Genomic DNA, 10,797 nt, shown 5'->3' with positions numbered 1-10,797 from the left:
TCAACTGTGTTTTTTTCAAGATATGATGAAGCACACGGGAATCCCAGTCTGTTCAAGGATGTACAAGTTACGTCAATGGATCTACTAAACCTGCAGATGTAAGTATTTTTGCAGTTTTAATGACACATTTCGTGAACCTCACATTAAGCATTGTGTTATTGGGATTCATTGCTGTTATAATGGCGCACCAGTATGATCGGACTCTGTGTTTGATCCATTCACCGGCAACACACTCCTTCTGTCATTAAGAAATGCGGGGCAAACACACACCACCTGCTCAATTGGTTCTGAGTGATGACCGCAGCCCCTACATATGATGTTATTATTTAAGTGGTGCAAGGTTGGCAGATGGTTTAAAAAGGGCCATTCGCCCATCCTCAGAACCATAAATCTTTTCTTCCAGACGGCTGAATAAGTGCTTGAAAAATAAGGGGCCTCTGGTCTGGGTTTGAGCACCGCGATTATGGACCAGGCATGTTTTCTTTTAGACTGTTGTGCCCTGTCTCGATGGAAAGGAAAGAGTCGAACACTTTTTTTAATAGACAGTTTTAATGGTACCCCAGTAATCTGTGACTTCAAGCAGTTGCAGGGAATGTTCAAGGTAACGTCGATGTTTTTGACTAGATTGCCCAGCTGAAATTCCTTGGCACAACTTGGCCTCCAGGCTTCCTTCCCTTGAGTTGTGCAATCTATGACACAACTTGATGAATGCATCTGCTCCGACACCCTCGTGGTTCAAAAGGCCAAACTCAAGCCTGATCTGAGCTGGCGATGCTGATTTCGGCAAGTTCCAGGCTTGTTTAAAAATTCTAGTTATTATCCCCTTCCCTGCTGGGTACATACCCCCGCTGTGTTCGGGGGAGGGGGGGCGCGCGCAGCGCTCCCATGCTCATGACGAGCTCAGCTCGTCATGAGCTACAGTGCTCCTGTGTTCATGACGAGCTGAGGTCGTCACGGCCGCACCCATTTCTTTAGAACGCTCAGCACAGCAGGGGACTTAGCCCAGTGTGCGAGCATTCTAAAGGCCATGACGAGCTCAGCTCGTCATGAGCACCGGTGCACTGTAGCTCATGGCGAGCTGAGCTCGTCATGAGCTTGCAAGGGGTGATTTTGTTCAGCATTAAAGAATTGATCCCCAGCATAATTTCTTGACCATCGGTTAAATGGTTTATAACCTTTGCCTTTATGACTGTCAGGAGGGGAGATAAGCTAGGGCCAAGTAGCTCTCGATAGTTTCATCGATACTTCTTCGAGGGACAATGCTTTTGCTTTCACCACTTCTTTCTGTTTTTGAAAGGAGCCCTTGGAATCCATGTAAATGCCCAAGTATTTGTATGATGTCACTGTTTTATTTTTTTTACCATTGAAGAACCACCCACTATTTTGCTGCTTCAGATTTGCAAACATGCTAGCTTTCGTTTTTGAGAGATTTAGTTCCAGAGCCTTGCTTGATGTAAAAGAGAGCAGTTGATCAAGGAGTCTCTGTAAACCGACCCTCGCGTGGCTGAATAAAACAAGATCATCAGCATAAAGCAAATTACAAGTTCGGGATGCTCCAAGTTGGGGATGGTGACAGTCGACTTGGTCTAATAGATGGGATAAATCAGAGATGAAAAGGTTGAATAGGAGGGGGGCCAACACACATCCTTGTTTACTCCCACATGAAGTCTGTATTTTTCTTGAAACGTGTGACCCATCACCCAGCTTGATGCAAATCCAAGTGTTTGAATGGAGTTGGATTATAAATTTTAACAGATCACTGAGAATTCCCCATTTTTGTAATTTGTGCCATAACAGGTCCCTAGGCACTCAATTGAAGGCTGCTTTAAAATGAAGAAGCAGTAGTGTAATGGGATTTTCGAGGATGGTGCTTTCTCCATGAGTACGGATAGAGCCAATAGGTTGCTAGTGGTGCCTGATTTGGCCACAAAGTCAGTCTGATTAAATAGCAGCCTCTGAGTTTTTAACACCCAGGAGAACAGGTCTTCCAGCCGGAGGCTGGCATAGTATTTGGAGTCTACATCTAGGAGTGCTATCATCCTGTAGTTTTGAGGATTGGCCCTTCTGACTCCTTTAATGATTGGATGAATTATAGCTCCTTTCTACGATTCTGGCGTGTCAGCAGTGCAAAAATAGAGGGGCCAGGTGTCAAACCACAGCTTCGGGTTGGCTTTAAACAATGCCTGTGGAAGCCCATTTGGACCTTGAGCTCTGTCCAACCAGGCGTTACTGATACAGTGAGCAATGTTTTGTCCCATGCCTTCATGGACGAACCGGGACTTTGAAAACAGAGAGGCTTGCTGAATCATAGTTTGCATGGTATTGATAGCTAAAGTGGGAGTGTCAAGTTTATCATGGATAGTTAATGTGCCATTACTCAATATTTCCAATGGTAAAAAGATATCCAATTGATCCCTTCCATTGTTATGGTCTTTAAAGTGCTCTGTTAAAAAATGGGCCCATTCAGCTTCACTAATGTTTGCACTGCATTGCCCAGTAACGCCCGATGACCTCCTGTTCACCGGTGACCAAAACGTTTGAGGATTGGGGTTTTTACCGGTGTGGACTAATTTCAACTCCAAAAAACAGGACAGGGAGTGAAGAGGTAGTGTCCCGGAAGGGAACTGGAGGTGGATTTGTCCTCGTCTGGAAATCTATATAAAACACAAATATCCCCCTATAGATGAGTTTCTTTCAGTGGAAATGTTCTCACGGTTAGAGTGTGTTTCCTACATTGGTTAGAAGCACACAGAGTTTGCTTGAAGACCCATCACACACCAAAAGGGCCCTTGGTGTCCTGCTTCATCATGGGGGTCTTCCTTCCTGCTGCGGAACGGGGCATGCTACGACCTATGACTACGCTGGAGCACTGATCTTCAGTACTATGTGTGGTGTAGGAGTTTGTGAGAGGAAGGGTCGAGGGTGAGTAAAAAGTGAGATTAGAAAGGACCTGGCTCCTGTGGACTAAAAACTTTAATATTCCCTGAAGCTGGTCCTATTAAAAGCAGTGGGTCGGAGATGTCCTGCGTTAATGTGCGGATGCTCCTATTCAAGTCAACATATTTCGAAGTTTTGGGGCTTCTTAATCAGGAGTATAACTGATCCCTTCTATTCCCACTATGTTAACAAGAACAACATCAATAAAGTGAAACTAGTGATATGTACAGGTAAGTGAGGATGCAAGTAATCATGCACTATATACAATACCCTTTTGGTATTCTACATGTTAATCTGGAAAAAGAAAGCACAATTAGTTACAGACAGTAAAAATGTGCTGCCTTCTGAGCAAACACTTGTGAACTGTAAAATAAGTGTACCACAAAGTGAATGATGTATCTTTAGCCATCATCGTGTATTTAACCACTAATGCAGTGTCCTGTGGATAAAAAATGACAGACAAGACAACACACAATTAACAGAAAAAACACACTCTGTATTCTGGTTTACAAATGGGGCGGAGAATGAGGAGTTTAGTCTGGTATGCAGGGTAAGGACAATTGTATAATACATACTTAGTTTTTTAGGAGACACTGCTCCATGGGCCTCAAAAACGGGTGGGAAGGGTGTCCCAACTGAATTCTGTACAGAGGAGATAAGGAAGGAGAAGTGGGTGAGGAGTCATCAGAATCGCGAAGTCAGAGTTGTGGACTGCTCCTTTTAAGCGGCTATGCCGTACTTACAGTTTCGTGGACACTGCCTCGCTCAAATAAACGCCTACCCGCGGCTCCATGGAATACTGAGACCGAGGGGGGGTCTCCTTAAGTAGTGCCACTAATTGCCGATAATTGCTGAGTTGCCGCCCAAAAAGTGCACGCACACCGATGGGCCTAAAGGCCCTGATTAATGTTTCTTTCCTTAATGAACGGGTTGGACTTATCGGCCAACTTCACAAAGTCATATGTTATTAGAAGTGGGCCCTCGGGTGACCCGCTTTAAGACATTTAAGGCAGGTACACAGATTCGAGCCAAGGTCCCGGCCTTCCCTTATCTGGGAATTTTGGGTGATGCAAAACTGAACTGGAAATATTTATTGGATGGAAAAGTAGGTGACATGAGCAGATCGGGGGAGCCATTGCAAATTATGCTCCTAGTTTAAGCACTTGGTCTTCAGGTGTGATTTTAAAGCTTTATCAGTCTTTTTGCAGTTCTAAGGTCTTGTACGGAAGCGAAGGTCTGGGGTTAGACTGCCCAAAATAAGTTTGTGAAACGAATCCTGAAGGTTCTCCGGGGCTCCCCCTCATTCTCCATACATAAAAAACTAGGAGTCAACTATATAGCTGGCCTGGTGGCAGTAAAGCCTTTGATTTGCTAGGTAAAGATCTGGTCTAATAATGAGTTAGAAATCAGTTGCTTGATTATTTTAGATTGTCTATCATTAGACCATGCACTAAAAATCTCTTGGTTAAGCTGCAGAGTCTTTTATGGCTCTGGGCAGGGTGGATAATTTTCTCAAACAGTGAAGCCTCAGGATCTGATTATAGTTAAGGAGTTTCTTTTTAAAACATGTTATGGCTTCCCATAAAAATATTGGTCTTATCAAACCAGCAGTGAGAGGACATGTTCTTCTAAATTCAGTACAGAGTATGGAGAATTATCTTTACATTTTAACAAGTGCTTTTGATAGACTTTTAATAACTTGTTTTAGATTTAATCAGCTCCATTACCATTTAGCTTCCCCGGCTGGGTTTGTTTTACAGGACAAGGTGAGAGGTCCCTGTGGATGCGACAATAGGTCTGCACAGGATACCCTATATTTTGTCCTTTTATGAAAATACTCTACGCACCCCAGGAGATTGTATCTTAAGCCCCCTTTAAACGTGTTGAGATTTAGGCACGCCAGTGTCGCCTTAATGTATCTGTAGCTTTTGCCTAATGAATACATGATCTTTGCAGTCACGAATGTCCTAAGATCAGGACTCACCTCTAGAATTTCTAAATGTGTTTGATGGCTGATTGGCCTTTGCCTTTTTTGCACATTACCCTGAATGAGTTTTACCTGTTATAATGAAGTGTTTTATTGCTTGCTTTTATCCCAAAGTATCTTTTATGGTTGTGATCACATCTGAATAAACATTATTATTATTATTAAGTCATTTTGATAACAAACAACAAAGCATTTTGGTCAAGGTATACATTTAATACAGCTGTATTTTAATATTATATTATGTTTCATGAGTATGAGATTTCAAAGTATATACAGGCTAAAATATCAGTTCAACAGAACTACACAAGAATCCCTCTGCCCCCAGTTCTTTATGTTTAATATTTATCTATTGAAGATGATAATATAAATGTGATTAGCAATGTAATGTTCAATTTAGGCTTACAAAAAGTCAGGATTTAGCCTGGAACTGCCGCCTCTTTGTTAAAATCTTAATTTATTTCTAATTCAGAGACAAACATTCATTGTGAGGAGCCAGATACATTAATGCACATGATTCTCTTCTTGTCAATGGACTACTCCTACCTTTGCTTATGACTACCATCTAGAACCAGAACCAAACAAGAGCAGAGCTTAAGTGTTTTTGGGTAAAATCCACCATTCATTTTCCTCAGTGGCCTACATTTGAATTATGAGACTATTCAAAATCTTGCTACTCCACGGGTATCATGATATCAAGATACTCTGGCGTAGCCCAGAAATTAATAAAGTCTTTTCTTGAGCATCAGCATAAACTGCAACTTAGGCCTTCTCAGTTTAAAAGTAGTATGCCCTAGGCTCCACCATTTCCCGCATCTTCTTTAAGGCCCATATTTATTCTCTGACAACCAGGATTACGTATTTTGTTATTATTTCTTCAATTACACTGGTAACACGTACATCATTATTATGCTAAAGTGGTCCTCTCATAGTCACATCAGAAATTGTCTTTTCTAACTCTCTTCAAGAGCGAATACACATATTTTTTATATGGAATCTTTCTACACAACTGGGATTTAAGAAAGCTTTTAGTAGATATAAGTTTAATAACATCAAGCCCATCTGACCAAGTGGCCTGGGCAACTGTTGGGAACCCTCAAGAGGTGTCAAATGTTTTCAGTACCTGCTTTGATTTGTGTTTGTAGAAACACATTTCCAGTATGGCAAAGCTGTACTTAACATCTGAAATGTCTAAAAAGATTGCTTCCATGTCTCTTCTACACTTTTAGAGTTGAGGTTGTTTGGTACAATCCAGGTTGGACTATTCTAACAATCTGTGAGTGTCAAAAGGTGTTTTTTGTAGACTCCAGTCCGTTCAGGACACTACTGCTAAGACTTTCACTAAAGCCTCTCATTGTGATAACATTTCCGTAATATTGAAGGCCTTGTAAAGGTTGCATGTCTATTAGGGAATTCAGTTTAAGGCACAATATACTGTTTATTATTCCTCTTGGGACAAACTTGCATGGGTGGCTAATGAGTCTCTGCACCAGAATCCATCTTAAAGAACACCTGAGCAGTGACTTTTAACTCTCAAATTGATTATGTGTGCTTCAGCTTGCTCCTTAGTATCTACAGTTTCTAATAAGTGTATTGGAGTATTTTTTCCTCAGGTGTTCTTATCAGCACAGTTCCAGAAAGCCTTATTGACAGTTGTGTATTTTACAAATATGCAGTAATATAACATATCATAACATGACATAACATAACACATAACATAATAAAATAAAGATAACGATTATTATTCCTACTGCCCATCTTGTTTTACTTATTTACTAAATGCAGCTGAAAAGGACATTCTTGTCACTTACATAACTTATATTTCCTTTTAAGATATGGGGTTGGTCTCATGAACACATTGGTATGTTCTAGACACAATAATGAAGTATATAGAACATTTAGACGAAATAGGCTGAAATTGGATGATTAGATTAAATGACAGTTTTGGGATGTATGACGATACAACGAGGGCCATTTCAACGCAGTCTGATAGATCGCGGTTTTCTCATCGCAAGTCGTTACATCGACTTGCGCTGGAGGGGTGCTGGACTTAGGAATAGTGTGAATTACTATTCCAAATCCAGTCTATATACAGTAGGGAAGGTGTTGGAAACAGTAATTTACACTATTTCTTAGTCAACAGCGCCCTCCAGTGCAAGTCAGTGTAACAACTTGCGCAGTGAAAACCATGATGTAATAGTCCAACGTTGAAGTGGATGCGTGGTAAACGATGTCTTCCACGGTTTTGTATGTATTTTTATCACTATTTAAAGCTGGGTCTGAATGTAACCTTTCCCCTAAAAGTAAGAAGACAATTAACTTTGATTTAACTCACTTTCCATATACTTAATTTGGCAATGACAAATATTACTTTTTTGGTCGATACTATATTATTTTTCCTAATTTCTAATCTATCAATGAAAATATGATCTCTTGATTTACTTTACAAGGTTTAGCTTCTAATAATGAGGTTGCAATGTGACAATAAGGAAGGATATAATGTAACTTTGTATTTTTGTGATTTACAATAGATGCATTGGAATCTCTTAAAAGATACCAGGGAAAGGCCAGTGCCATGTATTCACTTTGTGTTTTATCATGAAAATGGCATTCTCTCAAACACACTCTTTTTCCTGTGGACTTCTTGAGCTGTTGCCTTCTGTTTTTGAAGCTGGCACAACAGGCATTCTGAGGCTTTGTTTTGTTTCAATGGTGGCTTTAAATATGACTCCAAGGGCACATACATCTAAATGAATTGCCCACAAGCAATTTTTAAAGTTTTTAAACAACTCTGTTGTTCATCTTTCAGCTGGCATTTGTACCTGATATTATTTAATGGCTTTTGCTAAGCATACACACAGTTCTTACTAATAAACACCGTCAGACAAAACAAAGCGAAGATGAAGACAAAAAAGAGAGATGTGACTGCGGATATAGCTCTGTGGCTTTTTAATTGAACAGTACACCCTTTTTTCCTCTCCTGAGTTAAGTGCTTCTAGAAAGCATTTTCTTCAGGCTATTCCTTTAGGAAATAATGTAATTTTAATTCATTATTTTGCTTGGTTTCATTTTCTCTCTAGATGCTTCTGGGGTGGTATTGTTAACTGACAAATTTGTTTAAGGAATTGAAAAAAAAAGAATGAACTGTATACAGGTATTAACTTATGTGCTTTGTCAAAATTCCTTTTAACATCGATATTGTTCATGTAAATATGGCTATATGAAGTGTAAAGGCTAAAAAACGGACTTTGAAATAAATCATTGTTTTTTATACATTTGAAACGGCATCAGTCCTTGATTTCACCGCAATGTGTTTCCAATTCCTATATTATTGCTGAGCTACAAAATTAATTGTAGCAGTCAGCAATTATTGCCAGTCAAATATGAAAATCCAGTAATGGCAATAAAGTGGAAAACATTTTCTTAAATGTTATCCATTTACTTCTGTTTTAGCATTCCACCTAAAGTGGATGGAAGTTATTCTACTGAGTCTGTAGGCATCTCATTAATGAAGTAGTGAGTACCTAACTAAATGGAACACAAGGGTATATTTATCGAGGGCTGTGCAGGCACATGTGTAGCAATGTGCAATTTCGAACAGTGCCTAAGGGCTTTTTTAATGATAAATAAATCAATGCCCTAGTTGTGCCACTTGGTGCCACACAAGGCCTCATGCAAAAACCCCTTAGACACATACTCAAGATCTGTCATATGGTAGTACATTTGAATAATATGAAATGTTAAACTTCCTATTAAAGCACTATCAATTTGATTTTTACTTCTATTTCACAATTGTAAAATTGTGTAGGTAAAACATTAAAAAGATGGTGGTATTTCGAAAATAGTAGAAATATAGCTGAGAAAGTGTTCAAGTTCATTTTTCAAATGTTTCCCTTTACATATAGTATGGAGGGCCTTCACAAGATGTAAGAAAAGACAATTGGGTTTGTTGGTCATCAGTTGTCTTTCGCTTCACACTGTGATTCCAGGCTCAGTAGACACCAGAGGTGTGGCAGCATAACACGAGGCAATGTAGTCATTCAGGATCGAAAACAGCTTCTTCCAGGATGCTTTGATGTCAGGAGTAAAGGTACATCCCAGGGCATCTGTCAGAACATTCAAGACCACCTCAAACAGAAACTGTAAGTAGGGACAAAAAAAATTACATCACTCATCTCCCATTATCATTTTATTGGAGACAATATAGTGGAAAATGTCATTTTCACCATACCCACAAGGCATGCCAAATTCATTAGTTATAATAATTGCCATTTTTGAATCACACAAAGTAGCCATAACTCTTGAGTCAATGCTATAATCGTATTTATAACCAAGATAGACAGACAAATAAATAAATAGATAGACAGATAGACACACAGACAAGAAGTTAGATAGAAAGAAAGATAGATAGATAGATAGATAGATAGATAGATAGATAGATAGATAGATAGATAGATAGATAGATAGATAGATAGATAGATAGATAGATAGATAGATAGATAGATAGATAGATAGATAGATAGATAGATAGATAGATAGATAGATAGATAGATAGATAGATAGATAGATAATTAGATTTGTTTTATTGCACAAAATCCACTGGTTTAAAACCCAACATTTCAAAGAGAATCAAAGTATAGAAAATATTTCACAGTTCCAAATGAACTAAAAGTTTCATCATATAAATGGCAGTCTCCAACCCACTAGACATTGCTCTGCCATTGTCAGGGTTATTAGAATTGTGCAGTAAGTTTATCTAAATTACATCTTATCTAATTAATGTGTCACAAAATTGAAACACTATTTTCATCTGTTTGAGCTGGAAATCAAAATAAATTGGGAAATTTGCAAATTATGCGGGCAATTATGTGGCAAATGTAGAGCTATACTAATGCTGGCATCTTGTGTGTTAACAATGTACTCTGAATTTACATGAGCACCATCTTTTTCTGCAGATTTAGTGTAGGAATTGTGTATCGCCTTTCAGAAACTCCCAAAGGGTGGCAGCCTTCCAGAATTGTTCATTATTGTGATAATCATTCTTTACAAACTATGTTAAATTTGTAGGAGAGTAGGATCTGCTTACTATGGTTACCCCCACTTTTTACTGTGTTTCACTGATTTATCGACTTTAGTCTGGCTGGGGCCCTGCTAACCAGGACCCCAGCCTAGATGCTTCCTCTCTAAACTGATTGCATATACATTAGGTACAATTCAGATTGGTTACTGGGTTACCCTTCTAAGTCCCTAGTATATGGTACCTTAGGTACTAAGGGCATAGGTACCCCAGAGGCCTACCAGGGGCTGAAGCATGTATTATGCCACCCCTGAGAAGCTTTCCAAAATGGCACCACAGGTCTGCTACTGCAGCCTGGGTAAGGTGGTGCTTGCACCCCTTACTAAGATATAGTATACCTATATCTACCTATATATACAGACACATATAAGCCTATAAGTCACTGCTATGGCAGGCCTTGACAATCCTGAAGGCAGAGTGCTTGGTTTTGTGGAAGGGGTGCCCAAGCATGAGCTGAGCCCCTCTGCAGCTTTTGGAATCTCTTCTTTATAGCTGTTCTGTGATACAGCCATACCAGATACTCTTAAGTGCATTATAACCTCGCGATAAATGCTAACTTTGGAATGGCTGCATCAAAACATGTTGTGTTTGGTGTCAAACACTTTGGAATCCAACCCCCCCCCCCCCCGCCAGACCTGGTGGCGGGGGTAGAATTCCAACCTTCTAGAGGCAAAAGACATGTACACACTTACCTGACCGGTAATTGTTTAAAAGAGCCCCAGCATCACACAATGGATGCTGCTGCCACAGACACGAGTCTGACCTCCTGCTGCTGGACAAAACTCCGGTAGGGGAGGCC

General features: G+C 39.7%; 1 protein-coding gene across 1 annotated transcript in view; it reads right to left on the bottom strand.

Moving 5' to 3' along the window:
* Nucleotides 1-5,116: 5,116 nt before the first annotated feature.
* LOC147685485 (cytoglobin-2-like) overlaps nt 5,117-10,797 on the bottom strand; it is a 403,412-nt gene continuing 397,731 nt past the window's right edge. Inside the window, exon 3 of the mRNA XM_086941375.1 lies at nt 5,117-9,061. Within this exon, the coding sequence (XP_086797501.1) occupies nt 8,894-9,061 (168 nt within the window). The 3' untranslated portion in view covers nt 5,117-8,893. The remainder of the gene's footprint in view (nt 9,062-10,797) is intronic.

This window comes from Lissotriton vulgaris, chromosome 10, assembly GCF_964263255.1.
Source record: "Lissotriton vulgaris chromosome 10, aLisVul1.2, whole genome shotgun sequence".
NCBI lineage: Eukaryota > Metazoa > Chordata > Amphibia > Caudata > Salamandridae > Lissotriton > Lissotriton vulgaris.
The sequence above is the reverse complement of the archived record's forward strand: the minus strand, read 5'-3'. Positions and strand labels throughout refer to the sequence as shown.